Below are 22,524 nucleotides of genomic sequence, written 5' to 3'. Positions count from 1 at the left end.
AAAGATTTGCTCTGGGCACTGTATGGCCCATTGCTAACTAAATACTAAGCCTCAATGCTCCAGATCACTTCCATTCTCTACTTAATCATTCTTTTTTGCCTAGTCTTTTGTGCTCATATTGACTTTGTGTATGTTAGATGGTTTTAGAAGTTTTAGGCATCATACTTGAATCTGGTTATATTCAATAGAAGAAACTCTTTCTTATGCTTCTTTTTTATGAGCTAGGAAATTTCCCAAAGGACTCCTGAGCAATTTCTTTTTATACTGTCAAATAGAGTCCACATTATAGCAGGCATTGGTTTATGTCTCTTTTTGAACTAGTTTTGAATGTTTTGAAAGTTGAAATGAGTTTACTGTAATTTCTCATGGCTCACTCATCTCTACCTCAGGAGCTTATAGATGAGATAACATAGGGAATAATCAGATGCCTGATGAAAAATCAGGGACTGTGAAGAAAATTGAGAGAAGCATGCAGAACTGAGTGGCAGCCATTCTCTACTCCATGGGGTTAAATGCTTAACATTCTCCTGCAAGGGTACTGAGTCTGGCAGAGTCTCCCCTTTATGTTAGCTACAAGCCACCTTAAAAAAGGAAGCATTTAATCTGGCTTGCTTCCAGTCTCAGAGGGTGAGTCCATGGTTGTCATGGAGGGAGGTTTGCAGTAGACAGCTAAGCATTTGCATCCTGTTCTGGATGTTGGAGGCACTGAACCAGAGAGAGAGGGAGAGGGAGGGAAAGAGAGGAAAGAGGGGGAGAAAGGGAGAGAGGGGGGAAGAGGGAGGTAGGGAGAGGGGGAGAGGAGAGGAGAGGGACACACATTTCCTCCAACAAGGCTACAGTTTTTAATCATTCCCAAAACGATTCCAGCAAGTAAGGACCAAGCATTCAAATGTATGAGTGTATGGGACCATTCTCATTTAACCACCACAGTCATTAGCCTCCCTTTCTCAGTTTTTTTCTTTTTTCTTTTTTTTTTTTTTTTTTCGAGACAGGGTTTCTCTGTATTGTTTTGGAGGCTGTCAGTCCAGCCCGGCCTCTGCCTCCTGAGTGCTGGGATTAAAGGCGTGCGCCACCACCGCCCGGCCCTTTCTCAGTTTTACTTAATTTTTGTTCCGTATCATTACTGTGCCTGCCTCCTTTGACTCCAGTTTCTTCAAGGTCCATTGCCTTTTTGCCTGTTGACTCCTTATTGACTATCCTAGCCCTTTGGCATTCTTTGTTAAGACATTGTGATTGTTTTCCACCATGCAAAATTTGTTTTGTTGTTATTGCTAATTCACTAATTAATTTCCTTTACTGTTATCCTTAGATCATTATATTTCAAAATGTTTGAACACATAAAAAGCAGAATATAATAAACTCCTATCTTGTTTTTTAATCAACAGCATGCCTCTTTCATGTCTATTTCTATTCATTCTCCCATTTTTCCTCCTCCTGTCCATATTAGTTCATTTGATGTAGAAGGAGATCAAATGTATGCTCACTTTGTTGCCTGTAATATAACTCCTGGTAGAATGTTTTGAGAGTTGTAAATAGAGTGACTGAGCTGAAGTGAAGATAACAAGATATAGTTTTAAGCCTTAGTTATATTGTCCTTGTCTGGAGAATTTTCATGCATTCAGAGTCTTCATTTGCACCTAATAAAGATATATAGTCTACAGAGAAAGAGGAAATCATATTAATCATTTTAATATAGTATATTCAATGCTAATGATCAAAATCATTGTACTTATCTCAAACCTCATTTATGCCTAGTATTGTTGCAGACCTTTTTACTTTATTGCTGTTAATTTTGTTGTTTATTTCCTCGTACTTTTCTTTGTTTCACAACCAAATCAATTATAGATCAATGAATGAAATTAAAAATCTCCAGTACCTACCTCGGACAAGTGAACCCCGAGAAGTCCTCTTTGAAGACAGGACAAGAGCTCATGCTGATCATGTAGGTCAGGGGTTTGACTGGCAGAGTACGGCTGCTGTTGGGGTTTTGAAGGCTGTACAATTTGGTGAATGGTAAGTTAAAGGAACAAAACTACAGGGCTGGATAATGTCTAAAAAAATGTGGGTTCTGTTTAAAAGATCAGAGACCAATTTTTAAATTGTGGTGAAATGCGTATAACATAGCTTATCTAAACACTTTTATGATGGAAGGAGTGTAACTATGCTGTGATCAGTGTTCCTCAAGGTTTTATCCTGCAAAACTGAAACCTGATATCTCAAGCTGCTTTCACCTCATCCGTAGATCATGAGAACTATTACTATGGATTCTCTTACCACTTCTGGTGTCGCAGAGAAATGGTGGCATACTTCCCTACCTCTTTCCTGTTTAAAAAAAGTAATCCTATGGGTCAGTGAGATGATTCAGTGGATTAAAGGTATTTGCTTGTTAGCCCTGACCACCCTAGGACTCTGACTTCCACACAATGGTGTAGACACAGGTGCATGCATATACACAATATTAGTGTAATATAAGACAAATCATAGTGACAAAAAGGAATTATTTTTTATTACACTTATTATTTTGTGAGTGTGAGATGTGTCCACAGCAGTTGTGTAGCAGTTAGACAACTTGTAGGAGCTGGTTCTCTTCACCTGGGTCGGAGGGATTGAACTTAGGTAGTCAGGTGTGGTGGCAGGCACTGTTTACTCACTAAGGCATCTTGGCAGTTCCAGTTTTTCTTTTTCTTTTTTTAAATCAGCCATTTCTGTTAGAACAATGTCCCTCAGAGTTTACCCGTGTAGTAGCAAGTATCAGGCCTTATTTACTTTTTAAGGCAAGTATAGTCCAGTTTGCACATATATATGCATGCACGTGCACACAATCCACGAAATAACTGTTTGGGTTACTTCTACCATTGACTCTTTGATTGTTAACTTAGGTATGTAGATATCTCTTTATGTTCCTGGTATTCAATACTCAGAAGTAGAGTTGCTAGATAATATGACAATTCTGTTTTGTTATTTTGAGGAACTGTTGTACTGTTACTGTTTTCTGTAGTGGCTGCACTATTTTACACTCACTTGGGGCTTGGTTTTATTTGTATGTTTTCATTAATATGTAATATATATAGATAAGTAAATTTTTAAAAATTTAATCTTACTTTTGCTTTTTTGAGTAGGGTTTCTATGTGTATCCCTGGCTGTCCTAGAACTCACTCTATAAACCAGGTTTGCCTTGAACTCAGTGGTCTGTCTTCCTCTGCTTCCTGAGTGCTGGGATTAAAGTAGTGCACCACTACCGCCTGGCTCAGCTTGGTTTTATTATAACAAAGATCAGGTTCTCTAATGAGACAACAGTAAATGTATCCCATTTAGAATAAAACTTAAAAATTGGCCTCAGTTCCCCAAGTGCTACTGGGATTGTAGGTATGCACTAGCATGAAAGGTTGCTTCAAGGCTAGAATAAAACTATCTTTTTAGCCATTATTGCTTGACTTTTTAACAATATATATATATATATATATATATATATATATATATATATATATGGTTTTTCGAGACAGGGTTTCTCTGTGACTTTGGATGCTGTCCTAGAACTAGCTCTTGTGTACCAGGGTGGTCTTGAACTCACAGAGATTCACCTGCCTCTGCCTCCTGAGTAATGGGACTAAAGGCGTGCTCCACCACTGCCTGGCTCTTACCTAATTTTTTTTTAAACAGCTTTACTTATTTTTATGTGCGTTGGTGTTTTGCCTTCATGTATGTCTGTGTGAGGGTGTCGGATCCCCTGGAACTGGAGTTACAGACAGTTGTGGTGCTAATTGCTGAGCCGTTCTCCAGCCCTGATTTTTGTTTTTTAAAAAAGCCTTTTATGGATTTGCTTTTATTTTTTGAAAACTGATTAAAGAAGTGCACTCTTAACCTTTAGAAGACAGGCATTCTATTTATTTATTTATTTATTTGCTAAAAGTAGCATTCTAGAAACTGAAATTGTCATTTTCTATTGTGGATACTAGTCCCTAAACTTTGTCTTATTAATATTAGGAGTGACCAACCTCGCATAACCAAAGATGTGATTTGTTTTCATGCTGAGGACTTTACTGATGTTGTACAGAGACTCCAGTTAGACCTTCATGAACCTCCAGTTTCCCAGGTAATAATTCTCACGTTCTCATTACCCTTTTTGTGAGACTTTGGAAACAGCTTCTGGATCCATTTTTATTAGGCATTTTACTTTATAATTGGATTTAACTTTATTTTTATTAAATTCTGTGTGTGGTAGAGAACTTCCTAAGCAAAATCTTTGGGATGGAGGGTGAGCCTGAGATAGCTGGAGAAGGCCAGTTGTTCACTTCTGGCCATAAGCAGTCTAGCTTAGTAATCTCACTGGGCTGTGACCTCAACTGCAAAATGTCAGAATATATGATGGGGAAGATTAAAGGTTGCCTTTATGTGTGGTAAAGATAATGATATAGCCTTCCAGTGGTGCTGCTCACCTTTTAATCCCAGCACTCAGGAGGCAGAGGCAGGCATATCTCTGTGAGTTCAAGGCCAGCCTGGTCTACAGAGTGAGTTCCAGAACAGCCAAGGATACACAGAGAAACCCTGACTTGAGGGGGAAAAAAAAGAAACCAATATTTAGTTGCTCTTTCAAAGATGTACTGATCCCACAGGCTGTCTTGACAGTCTTTTGTTATTAAGAAGGGTAAATATGTGGAAAAGGCTTCTCAACACTTACCATATTCTCTTAAGATTTGATTTTTGTTGAAAAAGTTTGCCATACTGTTTTCCTGTGTGAATTGGAATATTTTGTTTGAATCATTACATATTTAAAGTCTCGTGTAATTTTTTTTAGTGTGTACAGTGGGTGGATGAAGCAAAATTAAACCAAATGAGGCGAGAAGGAATTCGCTATGCTAGAATTCAGCTTTGCGACAATGATATCTACTTCATCCCTAGAAATGTCATTCATCAGTTCAAAACAGTGTCAGCAGTATGCAGCTTAGCCTGGCATATAAGGCTTAAGCAGTACCACCCTGTTGTGGAAGCCACTCAAAATACAGACAGCAATTCCAACATGGACTGTGGTTTACCTGGAAAGAGGGAATTAGAAGTTGACTCCCAGTGTGTGAGAATAAAAACTGAACCTGAGGAAACGTGCAGAGAGATGCAGCTTTTGACAAGTGCTCCACCGTCTTTCCCACCTCCATCAGAGCTTCATCTACAGGATCTGAAGACTCAGCCTGTTCCAGTTTTCAAGGTGGAAAGTAGACTGGACTCTGAACAGCAACACAGTCTGCAGGAACATCCAAGCACTCCTGTGTAATATGTACATATTCAAACACATTTTTTAACTTTTTTAAATTTTGATGTGAAGTTATAGTTTTATAACTGGCTTAAGTTAAGTTTTATTGGAGAAATCTTGCCTATAATTCTATAAAGAGAAATGACATTCCACAAATGTCAAGCATATCTTTTTTACACAGATTATGCAAAGCTAAGAGTTGTATCTTATCCCGTTAGTACAGTACGTAATAGTGGGTCTGCTGCTACTTTCTGTTTTAAGGTGTGAGGTAACAATTCAATCTCTTCTTCAAATCAAAACCAGAATTCTCTGATATAGCAGGTTCTCACTTGGTAAATGATTCACTTCCCTTGTTTTTTATTTTTCCTTGTCTCTTGCCATATTTGCTTTATGTGGTAGAAAGATATGGGTTAGTACTTGTGTCTTCATGGCACCTTGTCAGTTTCCATAGTAAAAATGGCATTGGTTGCAGGAAAGGCTCCTGCAACTGGTACATGGTCAACCAAATTATTTAGTATAAACCACAAAGAAGACATAGTTTCTAAATGAAATTGAGTGGCTCTCTGGTTTTTAGCAAAAGAGGAAGCATGGCACTTTCTGATCAAGGCTGTCTTTTTGTGTCCGTTATTTAAAACCCAGTGGGTATTTCAATTAAACAAAAATCTAAAGACAGGTAATGCTTGGTTATTCATTATCCATGGCTCATTAGTTTCTTTTCTAGGATATATAGTAACTGTGAAGATTATTTTGAGCAAAAGAGATAATGTTGACCAGTTGTTCTGCTTCCGAGTATCCTCATATCTGTGGATACATTCCCTAAACTGATCACAGTATCACAGTTAGAGATTCATACCTGTCTTACTGATGAGGGCTGCAATATCTGAGCATCGTACTTAGGAGAAACTATTTTTGTAACTTGGCATCTACTTTTGAAACACTTCACAATTTTATCTGGTGAATATCTGGGTTTGTTCATCATTAGTCCTTGTTGCTATTTTCTAGTAATAGGCATTAGACTTCCATCCTAAAATTTCAGGTGGACTGAAGCTTAGGGTCTGGATATTTATTTTGTTTTCAATATAGGCCTGTTTTTCAATGGGCCTCCTTCATATAAGTAGTGTGGTCTTTTCTTATTTGGAATGTTCATGTGCTATGCATTCTACTTTCTCTTTGTTAATAACTCAGTAGGCCTTTTGTTTACTAAAGGAAGAGTATTCCCCACACCTAAGACCAGATTCTTGTATCTACCTGGTTACAGTGCAATTTGATTTTTTTTCCTGGATGGTGAGATTTGAAATATTTGCATTAACATAGGCAAAAGAAAAAGATGCTGCTTTATTATGTTTGTCACCATGGAACTTAGCTGCATCTTTGGAAATATCAAATATGAATTTTCTCTAAAAATATTCTGAAATAGGTTAAATCTTTATAAATATTACTTTGTGCAATATTGTTGTGTAGTTAAATGCATATTAGCAGAGTATAGAGGTCACTGTGTAAATCGTTAGAAAAATAACCATCAGCAAATACTACAGTGATTAGTTAGAATCTGTATTACTCCTTATATATATGTATATGTATGTATTCTCTGTTACAAAGGACGAAGACAAATAAATAGGGAAACACTTCAATGTAAACCATTTATGAATTGGAAGTGATGTTGCTTTTAGTTATCCTTGTAAATAAGGTAATTAGAATGGTATGAAAGGTAATGTGATTATTACAGGGGTGTTTTTAAATCCTGTGTATAAATTCTAGTTTATCAAACTAGTTTTTAAGGGACCTTTGAGGGTATTTTTGTTGTTGTTGTTGTTGTTGTTACTTTGTGGAGAAGAGGTTTATCACAAAATGAATGGGCTTAGGTTATTTCTTATTTTTATTTTTCTGTCCAGAAGAATTTCATAGAGCTTTACTAGGCTGTGCAAAGAAAAATTCTTCTCAGGCAACATTTGCTTTTAAAAATAATCATGAAAAAATTGTTAACGCAAAAAGTTTTATTTGTGTTTTTCTTGTCTTCCAAGATCCGATTTCCCCATCTCCCACTTGCCATCCAGCAGATGCCATCTGTCATCTAAGCTGGTCATTACTTATAAACAAGGAGACTGTCTCCTGACAGCCAGCACTGTGTGTAATCACTCAGGAACCAGCGGATCTGCAAAGACCTACAATCAAATGCAAATCTCCATTTTCCTTTTACAAAAGTCTACCCTCACCTCCAGGATAAACATATTAAAAGAATATAAAAATGTTGAAAATCATGTGCTAATGAAGTCTCATTGTATATTAGATTACAATAGAATGGAAAGAAACATTTAGCTAGTAATGTATCTGGAAACTCTGAATGTCCTATGTGAGTATTAGATTTTGATAGCATGCTTTAAAGACTGATGAATATAAAAGCAGAAGTTTTGAGTTTCTTGCTGCTTTCAAAACTGTCCTAGTTGAGCGATACAAATGATTACAACTTTTCTAAATCATTAAACTATTTGGTTTGGTGGAGTGAGGCATGGAGCAGTCTGGCATCCTCTGATTTGTAAAGTAGCGATGGCAGTGAAGTTGTAACTAAACTGATCTTCCTTTCTGGTACGTTATCTGTTGTGCCAACCCTTGAGATTACTTGCAGAACGTGACTATATGTTTTAGTACTTCGTGGATCAGAGGGATATTTAAAAATATGCTTATGGAAAGGACCTAATAAACAAATATTCCTAACAGCAAATATAATGATTTTATGGTAACCATTAAAAAGCATAAAAGTCTTCCCCTTCCCCAGAGGTCATTCTGTACTTATCAAGACAGGCTAGGAGTTAGGGTTACAATTCTGAGAGGTGTCCCAAATTCATAAAGCAATAATAATAACCTCCATATTGGTTCCCTCTTCCAAAGTTTAACTCTTGAAAAATGAATTCTTAGGCTTAACTGTTCTTGCTTATTAAGTACTCAAAAGTTTTACTGATACATTATTTTTACTTAAAGACTTTTAGAAAGTGCCCTGTCCCCTCACATAGTTGAGCTATCAGTTCACTAATACTACAAGCTCTTGTATGGGGAAAGGAGCTTATTAAATCATTTGCTGATCTTTAGGAAAAGATGTATCAGTCTTAACAGGCATAAAGATCTCACCTAATGACTTGAGAAACTTTTGCTTATTGCTTTTCCATGTATAAATGTTGTCTAGAAGGAGAGTTAATATAGGAACAAGACTCAAATTCATGAAAACATATTCCTAGTGAATATATCCTTTATCATTAATATTAGCCCATTATATTTTCATCTGTATTTGCCTTTAACCTTTTTTTGTATTTATTGAGGATAATTAGGATTACTGAATCTGTGTCTTTCTAATAAGTCTCTGTCACCCTTTTAGTAGCACATGCCAGAGGTTCACATTTGTGTTAAGTTTCATGTTTTCATGACAGTCTGTAGCTGTACTTAACTGGTCATGCAAGTAGAGGAGATGCACACCACCAGTGATTTTCTTAAGTGCATAAAGGACTTATCCTCATCCCGGAAGTCTGTTGCTTTAAAAGCAAGTATCCATAAATATTATGGCCTTCCATTTTAAAAATCTTCATAAATTTTCTAGGATCCACTCGTGCATGTAGTTGAGACCATTGTCTCTTAAAATATAGCACTTTTCAATTCTCTCTAAAGAAAATACTTATGTACTACTTCTATCCATGTTGTAAATTTTCATGTAATAGTGTTTTCTGTGACTAAACTTCATTTTGATTGGCAGCTAAGACTTTTTTTCCTGTGGCTTTAATTTATCTAAGAGGTCTTTGCATATAGATGAAATGTATAATTTGCCTGGCGGACTATTTGCGTTTGTGTGGCCTTAGTTTGTTTATTGACATTAACAAGTGTTTTAAAAGGTTTTTAATGAATAGTCTTAAATCTAAATTTGTGTGAATAATCCTTTTAACACAGTGCTTTTTTGTAGCTGTCTTAAGTGTGTTAAATTGTTAAGCTATTTCTTTGTAAAATAGGACAATGGAATGCATAGTTTTTTTTTCCCTGTAAAGTATTTTTTTAATAAACAAAGTCTGATTTGTCCTTTACTGATGTTTCATCACAAAATGAATAGTACATGGGAGTTTTCATTGCCTCCCTGGAACCTGTTTGTAGAGTACTAATAGCCCCTCCCCCACCTCCTTCTGTGTGCCCTATTATTTTTAAACTTTAGAGGAAAAATTTGGACTTCTCTTTCCTAAAGACAAAGTCAGAAACATCCAGATTGTGGCGCAACTAGTTTTGGAGAAAGATAAAGCTTTCATTTGTGACAGTTATCCTTATTGTTGCTTAAAGTCATTTACATGTGCTTAGACCTGCTGTAAGCTTTTATTTTGGCAGTGTAGGTATTTGGGAAAATGCATGGCATAATAATGAAGATGTTTAGTTTTCAGATGGGCATGGACTGTGGGACACAACAAAATGGGTTCTTTTCCTCATTAAACTTTGGGTGTTTGTCCTGAATGCTCAGTAGGCATCTCATTTCAGGGTATCTCGTCTGTGGGTCTCATAGCCAGTAGTAGGTAGTAATTATCTCCACAACACAGGTGAGACTTAATTTCCTAAAATTGCTGGGAGTTCATTACTGGGAGCAGGGGGTTGAATGCTGTTTTGGGTTCAAAGTTGCCTTATACAGCAGCATCCTAATAAAACACTGAAATATTTGAACAGGGCTCCTGGAAAATGATTTGCTACTGTACTGCTAATTCTGTTTCCCAAATTACCACTCACAGTATAGAAAAACTGTTTTGTGTGTTCGGCAATGAAGTCAAATGCTTTTGTTATTGGTGTTGATTTAGGTCTTAATTTTTTTTTGTCTTTTACAAATTAGTTGGTCGTTGCCTTGAATTACAATGTTCAGCATTACCGAATGGCTTCACAGTTAAGGGGTAAAAGCAGTGGAGACCACTGCCAATGTGTGGGTGAAGTAATTTTTAAAAATAATTCCTGTGGGTGCTACTTTTTAGTAGGTTTACATCATGGAAAACTTCAATTTGACACGGTTTTATGGCTTATAAGAATGCCTATAGGTTGGAGAAGGCCTCTTAGTCAGCCTCAAGTGACAGCTGTTATTATTAGTCTTACATCACCTAATGCTTTGTGCCCACTGCAAGAAAGGGCATAGCTTTAAGTAAGTTGAAGACAATGGCCCTCGGGAACAAGCCATTAATGCTGCACAAAATGTACAGAAAAGAGGAGAGCAGCTTAGAAATCCCGTGGGCATATATCCAAATATCCACAGAGTATAACTGCCCTTTCTCCTGACCTCTGCTTGAATCACTTAAATGGCCTCTACAGCCATTTTCTGTGATTTGGGGAAAGTCCCAGTGCGGTGGGAGTCCTTGTGCATCCGTTCCTAGGCTTGTGTGGCACCAGAAAGCCTAAGTCCCAGAGCGGCTGAGAGCCAAGGGGGGAATGCTAAGCCATTGCCCGCCCGCCCGCGTTCCAGACCGCGCCAATTTACAAACATTTGTCCATCCACAAGAACAGAGAACTCGTGCCTGCTACTAGTTTGTGACCTCATCCCCCCAGAGGGACACGGATATGAAGCAGACACCTTGCTAAACTCTACAGACCCGCACAGGAACCTCTGGAATGTCGGGACCAGCCTCCCGGGAATCGATGGGCATTGGGAGGGTCGTTTCTGAGGTGATTTTCCGTTAAGCATCTAGGGTTACTGGCGGCGCGGCTGGCAGCCTCCGCTTCAGGGACGCCAAAGCGGCGGGAAGGCGGCCGGGGGCGGAGCCGGAAGGCGGAAGCGGCTGATCGCACCCTGAGCTCGTCTAGCCGCCGCTAATCCCTCACGGACGACGCGCGCCGCTGCTCCCGCGGGGGCTGGCTGCTGGCCTCCAGCCCTTGAGGGCGCCGAGGCGGCTGGAGAAGGCACCCCTGCGGCCTCCTTCCCATTTTCCAGTTGGTTCCTGGTTTCCACCATGGCCCGTTCGGTGGTCGCCTAGGTCGGGCGTCTGTGGCTGCAGGCTGCGCTCCTCAGAGCGCTGGGCTGCAGGCTGCCTCAGAGGCTGAGCTGGCCGCCGCGGTCTCCATGGTAACGGCCCTGCCGGTGTCTGGGCCTCTGGGGGAAGATGCGGCCTGCCGGGCCCGCCGCCTCGACCCCGGCCTCCCGGCCCGGCCGGGTTCTCTGAGGAGCGGGGGCCCGGCCGGCAGCGGGCACCAGGTGAGCCGGCTGCGGGAAGGCGGAGGGCGCGGGAAGCCTGCTCGGGTACCTGCTGTCTCCCGCATCCACACTTGCACCGGGTGGTGCAGAGGCTTCTCGGTAGCCACTGTGTCCATTCCCCCACCCCCTCCTCGTCTCTTTCTTCCTGGCGAACAGCCAGAGAAAGAGCAGCTGATAGAGAGGCTGAGAGAAGCGGATTTTAAGTCATACCCCAAACGGGACAATAACCTTCAACAACTGGACTTACTGAGACATTTCCTTCGTTTTCAGTGAAATCCCACTCTCTGGCTGGAGACACAGATGGCCTCAAATGAGAGAGATGCCATATCGTGGTATCAGAAGAAGGTAACAGCAGTGATTTTTATTCGTAAACCATACTTCTGCAGAAAAACTCCCGTAAAGAATAGTGTTACTTTCCTTAAGTTTGGTAATGTCACATATTTTTATATAATATTTCAACATAACTGAAAAAAATTGACGTGCAAAGTCATTATAAACGCAGTTTCAGGTTCCAGGATGTGAGCTGTAAGTCACCTTTCTCCAGGCTGCATACACAAACTACTGCAATGCTTTGCCTTGCAAATTATCAAATTAATTTTTTTTCTAAAGACAAGAATGAAATTCTTATCTGCATGGCTCAGACTGCTGCTGTCGTCTGACTGAGCTGTCTCTTACCTCCTATCCTTTCTGACATTCCTACTGATATTTTCCCTAGGGAGTGGAAATATCTTCTAGGTGATCTTTAATTGAAAATATTCAGTGTGTTGCCTTATTACTCTGTAGATTCAGTCCTTTTTGCCTTTTCTTTTGTTTTGTTTTTGGAAATAGCCCTTGAAAGTATGAATTTATTATGTGAGAAATAGATTTTCCAGACAACCACATTTAATAGATTCATGATTCTGTGAGGTTGAATTAGATACAAAGATTGCCTTTGCATCATTTGAATAGCCTGCTCCCTATTTCAGATTGGAGCATATGATCAGCAGATATGGGAAAAGTCAATCGAACAGACTCAGATTAAGGTAAATTTATTTCTTTGATTCTAGCTTTGTTATTGCTTTAAAGAGATGAGTGGATCATACTTTTTAAAAATATATGTACTTATCCACAAAATATGCATTCTTTTATTATTTGAATTTTATAAGAAAAACAGCAGTGCATCGATAATGATAAAGGACATTTGATATGTGGCCTCAGTAGCAAATGTCCCAGGTAAATGGGAATATTGTTTCTTATGTTTGGTCAGTTTTTACCATATGACAGTTCAGATCTAGTATTGCCAGACTTTTAATTGAGAGAAGCTGGGAATACGTACTTTCAATAAAGAAATATCCAATTTTTAAAGAGGGTAGTAGTCCTCTTCCTCTCTTCCTCTTTTCTCCATCTTCCTCCTCATCATAATCATCACCAGCTGTACAAACCAAATAAAATTCTTATTTGGCCTACATCTAGCCTTCGGCCCCCATTTTTTCAATTACTGGTTTAGAGGCAGGCCTTCAAGTCTCTCAGGTTCTTAAGCTTCTTTTGTACATTACCCTTAGAACTGAACACAGTCTATGGTTTCTTCATGCTAACCAAACAACAGAGAACTGCTGTGTAATTCAGAAAGCCAGTTGGTTAATTTGTAATAGTAGAGGGGAGGGTTAAATTTTAGTATCTAATTCACCAAATGGAAATGAGAAATAATGATGTCGGTGCAGATTAGTCATTGAGTGGTTGCTGGGTAGCCACTTATAATTTGATTTTCTTGAGGGAAAGCCCAAAGAAAATAATGTAAATCTAGATTTAGGGTCTCACTTCCTTGGAAAGTGTCCATAAATGCCAGCACATTCTTAGTTTGTATTCTCTTGAAAAAATCTGTTGCAGACCTTTATCAGCACTTTAAAAACATGGGTAAGTATAACTAATAGTGTTCTGCTTATCTAAGTTACACTGATCAGACTAGACCTCAGATATCTTTGGTGGGATGTATTTAACCATTACTCAGGGTGCATTCCTTTATAGGCCAATCACTTAAAAAGCTGTTTGAGCTACTTGGTACACAATTAACTTCACAGTCCTCCCTTATAGTAATGGAAAATGAGGTTCAGATGAATTCCAAAATTAATTTTGTAACTGTCTAAATCTTGCCTAATTTTTCTTCTGCGAGCTGCTAAGCCATATCAGTAGTGTAATAGAAATGTCTGGATTGGGAAATTAGGTAATGTTTAGTGACCCCTAACCTTGTGATCCCTAACAAGTCCCTGTGATTTTGCCTGGGTTTTGGTTTCCCTATCCTTAAAAGGATTTTACCTCCTACTGCAGAATAAGAAATCTCCAACCAATTTAGGTTTTTTTAAAACTCTTATTTCCATAACTCTTAACATATGCCTTTTAGTGCACTCTATCATGTTTCCTTATTAGTGTGTGTGTGTTTGTTTTGAGAGAAAGCACAGGAGATTGTAAGATCTCGGGAGAGTTGGAGGAGAGGGAACAATATACTCAAAATATTGTATAAAAAAAACTTAAAAAAATTTTTAAAAATATCCTAAAAAAGATAAGCAGTTTTTGCCTTCATGGGTTTCACGGTCAGGATAGTGCTAAAATATGAGATTTTTTTTCAAAAAAGATGTTTAGTTAGATTAACAAACAAAAAATCTAAATTAAAAATAAAAAAAGGAAAAATTAAAAGGAAAACAAAAAACGTAATATCAGATCACAGTACTATTTTCCTGCTCTAACCTACATTTATAGGGGGCTGGAGAGATGACTAATCAGTTAAGGGTACTAGCTGCTCTTTCAGAGGACCCAGTTAAAGTCTCTGTACCACATGGCAGCTCACAAAATGTCTGTAATGCCAGTCCAAGGGACTCTGCTCCCTTCTTTGGCCTGTGTGGGTATGGCATGTATGTGGAGCACATTCATACATGTTAAATAAAAATTAAAAATTAAATGTTAAAAAATTTTAAAGTACATTTATAAAAGTATAGTTAAAATTTTTTAAATGGAGCCAGGAGGTGGTGGTGCACGCCTTTAATCCCAGCACTTGGGAGGCAGAGGCAGGCGGATCTCTGTGAGTTCGAGGCCAGCCTGGTGTACAAGAGCTAGTTCCAGGACAGCCTCCAAAGCAATACAGAGAAGCCCTGTCTCAAAAAACAAAACAAAACAAAACAAAACAAGAGCTGCACTTCCAGAGGACCTGAGTTTGGTTCCTAGCATCCATATGTAACTCACGACCATCTATAATGCTAGTTCCAGGGAGATCTGATACCCTCTTTTGACCTCTGTGCTCACGGAAGTATTCACATGGTACACATACATACATGCAGAGAAAACATCCATATACATAAAATAATCTAATCTGATACCCTCTTTGACACAAAATAACCTATCATTTAAAACAATTTAAAAAATCTCACTTGGATCAAAAAACCGATAAGAACTTTGGCAAACTCTTACCGAACTTCTCTGTTTAGGACATTTTGGTAGATGTTGACAAAAAGGGGAAAAGTACTAACAGAAGTGTGTGACTTAAGGAGCAAGCAAGCATCCCAGTGTGACTGCTCTGAAAGCATGCAGATGGAGTGGTGACCCACACATGATTTACTCAGAACTGCTGTTCTGAATGCAACAGAGAGATTCGTGTGTGTGTGGGTGTGAGGTGAGGTGTTGCTGTGTAGAACAAGCAGCGCAGGCTGGTGTCCAGTGCGTGGAAGGATTACCTTGACATCAAAACTAGTCAAAGGCATGAAGAAGCAAACTGTGAACCTAGGAGTGAAAGCACTTAACAAAATACTAACACCATCAATTTAGCAATATACAGAATGGTTATCTACTGTGATTGAATACAGTTTATGTAGAAATGTATCTTTTTCTTTTAGGGGGGTTTTAGAGAGGGTCTTACTATAGCCCTGGCTGTTCTGGAACTAGATAATTTGACCAGCTTTGCCTCACATTTGCATTAATACTCCCGCCTTTACCTCCTAGGTTTTGTGAGTAACACTGATTTTAACATTTGAAAATAAATTATTGTTACTCACAGAATAAAGATCCAAACCATATGATCTTAGCAGACACAGTAAAAGTACTTGACAAAATTCTGTGCATTTGTAAAATTTATAATGATAAGGTAAGAATTGAAGGTAGGTCACTTAACGAATTAAATGCTAGAAAAAAGCCTACAGCAAATGTCATCCTTAAAGGATGAAAACTTTTTTCCCCATAGTCAAGAAAAAACCCACGAATACCAGATTTCCCTGCTTTTTATCTAATCATGGATCCTATAAGGCAAGTAAGAGAATGGAAAGGCAGCAAAATAGGGTAGAAATGGAAATTGTCTTTATTTATGTTGACCTAATCACATAGTTAGAAAATTCTGGGGAACCTATAAAAATTACTAACAGGTAAGTTTGGCAAAGGTCTTTGACTATAAGGTTTGTACACAAAACTGCAAGTAAAATTAAGAAAGGATCCCAGCATTTGAGAGGCAAAGGCAGGAGGATTGCCCTGAGTTCAAGGCCAGCTTGTGCTGCAGACAGTAAGATCCTGTATCAGAAAAACCAAAGGCTGTGAGCTGGAGAGATGACTCAGCACTTAAGTGTGCTTTTTGCACAGTCAGGAAGACCTAGAGTTAGGATTCTTAGCACTCACATGACAAGTTCAGTAATCAGTGACTAACTCTAATTCTGAGGGATCTCAAGTTCTCTTCTGGCTACAGGTTTTTATACAAGGACATACACTCACACACATGCACAGAAATAAGCAAATCTTAAATCTAATTAGTACAGTATAAAAGATAAAAATTCTTTTTTTTTTTTTTTCTTCGAGACAGGGTTTCTCTGAATTGTTTTGGAGATTGTCCTGGAACTTGAACTCGATCTGTAGACCAGGCTGGCCTGGGACTCACAGAGATCCTCCTGCGTCTGCCTCTTGAGTACTGGGATTAAAAGGGTGTGCCACCAACGCCTGATAAAAAATTCTTAGGTAAGAATTTTGCATAGAAAGTGTAAGACTTGTGTGCCAAAACTGCATGATGTTTTTCAGAGATGTTCCAGAGCAACATACCTCATTCATGATCTAGAAGATTCAATATTGTTTAAAAGTCAGTTATGTCCCAGTGTACTTAATAATATGCCTTGGGGGGTGGAACTAATAAGCTAGCTCTCATATTAGTATGCATTGCAAAGAATGTGGAATATTAAAAATTTTAAAAAGTCAGAGTTGGAAAGCTTTTATAATATGATCTTAAAATTTAGCATGGAATTGTAGTAAACAAAATAGGGAAATAGTATTGTATTTACATGATTGATAAATTGATGGGATAGAAAAGAAAAATCTAGAAATAAATACTTATCTCTGTTTAATTAAAAATTTTTAGATTTATTTTTATGTGTGTGGGTGTTTTGTTCACATATATGTATGTGTAAAAATGTGTGCCTGGTGCCCATGAAGGTCAGAATAAGGCATTGGATCCCTCGGAACTGGAGTTACAGGTGGTTGTGGGCCACTATGTGGGTGTTGGAAACTGGGTCCTCTTAGAGAACTGTGTGCTCCTAACCACCAAGTTCTCTCTCTCTCTAGCCCCTCCTTACCACATTAATAGAATGATTTTCACCTTTTGAGACAGAACCTTATTTTATAACCCAGGCAGGAACGGGGCTCTCTAGGTAGTTTCAGCTACTTTTGAATTCACAATCCTCTTTCCTCAGCCTTGTCAGTGATGGGGCAGATGTAAGCCAACTATGCTTTGCTATAAATTCGATTTTAAGAAAGATGACCATCCTAGTTTTCTTTCTCTTGTGATAAAAATACTGACCAAAAGCAACATGTGGAGAAAAAAGTTTATTTGGGCTTATACTTCCAGATCATCACTGAGGAAAGTCAGGACAGGAACACAAGGCAGGAACTCTGAGGAACACTGCTTTCTGCTTATTGCCTTGCTCACAGGTTCATGCACACCTAGCTCTGAGATCCGAGAACAGTAGAGGAGGCTACATTAGACGAGAGCTATCAGTGCAGTTCCAAAGTTGGGAAGTAGATGGAAGTGAAGAACATGTAGCTTCTGCAGGGAAAGCCAGTAAGAAACTAGAAAGAGCTTTGTGTTCAGTTTCTGAAGGACTTAACTAGATTCATCAGGTCAGTGTGCTTGTGTGAGACAGAACTGAAGACAGGACCCTGGAAGCATATGCATGGTAGCAGTAGACCACCCTCAGACCTTCCTTATTCCATTCAACTGAAGCTTGCTGTTTAGTAGACTGAATAGTTCTGTGCTGTCTACCAGATACAAGAGGGTGCAATTTCTGTAGACATTAACTGAAGAGGAAAGATATAAATATACAGGAGAGTGATGTGGTTGCTGACCCTCTGCAGTTCGTGTCCAGTGTGCTCACTTGAAGTTAGTATGTTAGTGTAAATCTATGCGTCTATATGTAAATATAAATGGATAAAGTTCATAAAATGTTTGAAACTGAAGGAAAAGGGAAGAGAAAAGAAGCTCAGAGGAGTAATAACATTGTTTTAGTGGGTTGATGGTGCATGACTATTAACAGTACTTGGAAGGGAAGCTGAGGCAGTAGGTTTGCAAGTTTGAAGCCAGTTTAGTCTACTGGCCTTGACTCAAACTGACTAAACAAATGGGAAAAAAGTAATTATTGTGTTTAAGTAATTAGATACTATAAAAATGCAAGACTGGGTTAAGCTCAAGAGATGTAGCAAATAACATGATGATTATTGTTCATATATTCTTGAGAAATCTGAGTGGATATAATGTTCTACAAAATGGTAATCATATTACCTAATAACGAATACCTGTTTCATTCTACAATAAAGATTATAGCTCTTTACAGAACTATTGTAAACTGAAAAATACTGTCAGAAGTTAATGCACCTAACCTGAATGCCAAGTTTAGCAATGCTGGCCATAGCAGGGTGTGGGCTGTTTACTCTGGTGATGTTATGGTGACTGGGAGCTGCTACTACCCCTTGTCACAAGACAGCATTGTGCCGCATGTTGTTAGTGTATGAAGAGATCAGAATTCAAATTTGAAGTATGGCTTCTGTGCAGGACCTGTTGCTACCCCACTGTTGTAAAGATGATAATACTTAAATTGAACAGTCTTAAATTGGGGACCATATTATATCCTTCAAAACATGTTTACCTGTCACCATTAAGGAGAAGGCTCACCTATCATACATCTACCATCCATTCTAAAACTAGAACACCTGTCAAAACAATGTATAAATATAAAGTTTTATCTACCAACTTAAAAAAGTCTTTAAAAATAATCAAAAAGTCAAAAGATGTTATAGATGAAAATGTGGGACAGGGTTGTATGTTGCTCAGTGATAGAACACTTGCTCACATACATAAAAGAACAAGAAAAAATTGTTCAGAATATATTTAGTAGAAAAATTGGAAGAAAAAAATTTACTTTCAGATCTCTAAGCAATATGAGAGGGCATGAGGAAAGAAACTCAAAAAGGACATAAGGTGGCTCAGCAGATAAAGGCTCCTGTTAGCTAGCCAGAAGTCCTGAGTTTGAGCCCCAGGTTTCATTCTCCTTGAGAAATATTTCTATTACTCTCCCCCCACACACTTCTTAAATGTGAGTTATGTGTATGTTATACATGTCCATATGTTTCTATATTTTCTATGTCATTGCTTTTTGTTGTTGACAACATGTAGCACAAATTCTAGTTGGTCTTAATAATAAAAACCCAGCCGGGCGTTGGTGGCGCATGCCTTTAATCCCAGCACTTGGGAGGCAGAGGCAGGCGGATCTCTGTGAGTTCCAGGACAGCCTCCAAAACAATACAGAGAAACCCTGTCTCGAAAAACCAAAATAAATAAATAAATAAAATAAAATAAAATAAAAAAATAAAAACCCAGAGACAGATATTGGGGTTAAAGCCGAAGATCAGAAAAGCCAAGTGTTGCCGGGCAGTGGTGGCACACGCCTTTAATCCCAGCACTCAGGAGGCAGAGGCAGGCGGATCTCTGTGAATTCGAGGCCTGTTGGACGGACAGCCTCCAAAACAATACAGAGAAACCCTGTCTTGTAAAAACCAAAAAAAAAAAAAAAAAAAAAAAGCCAAGTGTTCAGCCACTAGAGAGCTCTCACCTCTACCAATGCTCAGACTGAAAGGCCGATCCTGTCCTCAGACTGCATCCTCAGACTGCACTGCTCCTCAGACTGCACTGCTCTCCAACAAACCTCAGATTGCATTGAGCTCCTGTTTCCTGCCTTATATTACTCTTTAGTGCTGGGATCCCAAGGGCTGAGGTCACCTTTGTGTGTGCTGTTTCTCTTTTAGACTGGATCAATTTCATGTAGCTCAGGGTGGCCTTGAACTCACAGACATCCGCCTGCTTCTGTCTCCTGAGTGCTGGGATTAAAGGCGTGCATCCCCACTGCCTGGCCTCTGTGGCTAACTAGTGTGGCTGCTAGGATTCAAGGTGTGTGCCACTAGTGCCTGGCCTCTATGGTTGTGGCTAGTTTTGCATTCTGATCTTCAGGCAATCTTTATTTGTTAGATTATAAGATATCACAACAACATGCCCTCTGTTATTATTTTCTCATTTCTTTAACATAATTTCTGATAAAGCAACAAAAAAGGAATGATTTATTTTGCTCATGATCCTTTGGCTCCATTTTCTGGGCTCCTTGTAAGGTTCAACATCATGGAAACAGGAGTATGAGGAGGAGAGGACTCGCCTTGTGGACAGGAAGCAGAGAGAGTAAGGAAGAAACTTGGGAGCAGGTACAACCTTCAATGGCACATCACTAGAGACTACTTACGACATTGAGGCCCCACCTGTAGTTTTAACACCCTTCCTAAATACTGCTACTAGCAGGTGAAAAAATGTCCAACATAAACCATGGGGGAGCATCTCAGATTCAAACTACAGTGTGCACAGTGTGTCCTAGGAAGTCAAAGGTTACTTCCCATTTTATGCCTGACTTTATTGTAGTTTTATTCTTTTAGTGACAATAAAATGAAAATTCAACACACTGGGAAATAGGGAGGAATTGAAGGGCTTCACTTAAACTGCTTTTATTCCTGGTTACACACACAGTCTACTGATGTTGCAGCAGTTATTTTCAGTGTTTTGTCCCTTCATTAAGGTGGTATGTCAGGAGTGTTGTCCTGGTTGTAGTAACGTTCCCAGGGTTTTTGTAAGGAGCTTCCAAACTTGTGACATTGTATCAGTTTTGTAGGGCCTTACTATGGGAGGGGACTCAGCACAGGTGTAGGCTGCCACACAAGCAATGAGTGTAGGAGTGTCCCACTTCCCTCCTGCAGTCATTCCCTGCGAGGATAGAGTTTGTGAGTAACCAACAGGGAAATCACTTACAGCTCCCGGGGTTTCCTCATTGAAGCTTTCAAGGTCAAGCCATATTGTTTGCTCTCCAACAAAAACCCCTTTTGCCGTGGGATGCATTTAGTTCCGTATAGCAAGATGAAGGATGTATAATGATTAAGACTGCCACTAACTTGGTTTGCATCCCTGGGCCCTAGTTTTTTTTTAGCTAGAAAGTAAGGACAACAAAGTTTTCAGTCTCACAGCTATTTTAAGTGTATGTAAAGTGCCTGACACATGTTCTTCTTATACATATTGTGTAGCAGAAAGACCTTCATTGAAAAGATGGTATAGGTTTTTTGTTTTTGTTTTTATGGTCCTTCTGTATAACATATATTAAAGTATGGTAACTTGTATCTTATTTTGAAATAGTTTTGCTATGTGGCACTTCAGGTGAGTTTCAAAGTCATGGTTATCTTTCTAAGTGCTGGGATTCCAAGTGTGAGTCTTCCCAGTGTGCTGTTTATTTCCCTTAAGAGCGGTGATCATGCTTGATGCATTTATTAATGACTTCTTTCCCCTTAGGAAAGAAAACTGACAGGGGCGTTAGGAGCTCGTTCCCAAGAGACCCTCATACATTGCCTTACTTACTGTCCATCTTCTCTTCTGTACTATACATCCTTTGAAGACGGACCCTGGGCTGACTCACTTTTTACTTTTTATATCTATTCAGGTAGAATGGCTTAACATGCAAGATGCATGTTAAATATTTGTTGACTAAGCAGATAAATAAATATGTTCCTGTCAGTGAGTGAGTGTTACATAATTCTCTTGTTAATGCTAATCTTATTTCTCTAACATAACAGGTAAAGAATCTAGAAAACAAAGACTTGAAGCTCCTGAAAATGAAATGGCTACAAGGTCTATTTCCATTAGAGTAAAATAAAGTATTTTTATTTTTAAATTGTAATTTCTGATTTTCAGTGTGATGCGTTAGACAAGCATGTATATATACACACATGCATATATATATATACATATATATATACATACATGTACTACTGAATTGAAATGCAGAATTCACTTGAAATTGTTTGATTCCATCAATTTAGTTAAAAAGAGCCAAAGATAACTGCCTCTATGTCTTGAGTAAAAAATAGCAAATTACTGTAACCTTGAGATTTTTATATTAACTTTGTATGTGTGTGGTATGTGCATATGACTGTCTATGCATGCTCTGTCCATGTGTGCATCAGGAGGCCCCAACAGGAATTTAGATGTCTTGCTTTCATTCTCTGACTTAACATCTTGAGAGAAGGTCTCTCGTTGTACTGGAACCTTGTTATATAGGCCAGGTAGGTTTGCTACTGAGCTCTCTGGAATCTGTCTCACTCCTAATGCTGGGGTTACAGGCACCTGCAGCCATGCCTAGCTTTTATGTGAGAGCTGGAGACTCAAACTCAGGTCCTTAGGCTTGCTTAACCTTTTACATTAACTTTGGTAGTTAAACATCTGATTTAAAAACTTGATTAAGAAGTAGCTCCTACAAGTTTTAGATGAGCATGAAATTAAAATTCATCTCTTTGTCTTTTGAAGTTTTATTCTGTGAATGATTTTCATTCCTGCACATATGTCTATAAACCACATACATGCAGTGCCTGTCCTTGGAAGCCTCAGAGTACTGGATTCCCTGGATTGTTAGCTGCCATGTGGGTTCTGGGAACTAAAGCCTGGTTACCTGGAAGAGCATGTGTGTGGAGGTCAGAGGAAAACCTCAAGTATCTTGTTAATCATGTGTCTGCCAGGCAGTTG

General features: G+C 38.8%; 2 protein-coding genes across 9 annotated transcripts in view; both read left to right on the top strand.

The window, feature by feature from the left end:
• Positions 1-9,306, top strand: part of Rsbn1 (round spermatid basic protein 1) — a 45,849-nt gene extending 36,543 nt beyond the window's left edge. The window contains exons 5-8 of the mRNA XM_005076551.4: positions 1,846-2,013; positions 3,985-4,093; positions 4,796-5,269; positions 7,267-9,306. Coding sequence (XP_005076608.1) covers positions 1,846-2,013; positions 3,985-4,093; positions 4,796-5,266 — 748 coding nt within the window. The 3' untranslated portion in view covers positions 5,267-5,269; positions 7,267-9,306. The remainder of the gene's footprint in view (positions 1-1,845; positions 2,014-3,984; positions 4,094-4,795; positions 5,270-7,266) is intronic.
• A 1,582-nt stretch (positions 9,307-10,888) lies between these two features.
• Phtf1 (putative homeodomain transcription factor 1) overlaps positions 10,889-22,524 on the top strand; it is a 44,289-nt gene continuing 32,653 nt past the window's right edge. For 3 of the 8 annotated variants that reach the window (XM_040752119.1, XM_040752121.1, XM_040752117.1), the window contains exons 1-4: positions 11,038-11,432; positions 11,703-11,777; positions 12,398-12,454; positions 20,082-20,171. In XM_040752119.1, the coding sequence (XP_040608053.1) occupies positions 11,733-11,777; positions 12,398-12,454; positions 20,082-20,171 (192 nt within the window). In that variant the 5' untranslated portion in view covers positions 11,038-11,432; positions 11,703-11,732. Of the gene's footprint in view, positions 10,907-11,037; positions 11,433-11,702; positions 11,778-12,397; positions 12,455-20,081; positions 20,172-21,597; positions 21,634-22,524 lie in introns of those variants that run through there. The other 5 variants (XM_040752120.1, XM_005076552.4, XM_040752118.1 and 2 more) reach the window with 4 other exon arrangements.

This window comes from Mesocricetus auratus, unplaced genomic scaffold (assembly GCF_017639785.1).
Source record: "Mesocricetus auratus isolate SY011 unplaced genomic scaffold, BCM_Maur_2.0 Super-Scaffold_100009, whole genome shotgun sequence".
In the NCBI taxonomy this organism is placed as follows: Eukaryota; Metazoa; Chordata; class Mammalia; order Rodentia; family Cricetidae; genus Mesocricetus; species Mesocricetus auratus.
This window is presented reverse-complemented; position numbering and strand designations above follow the sequence as displayed.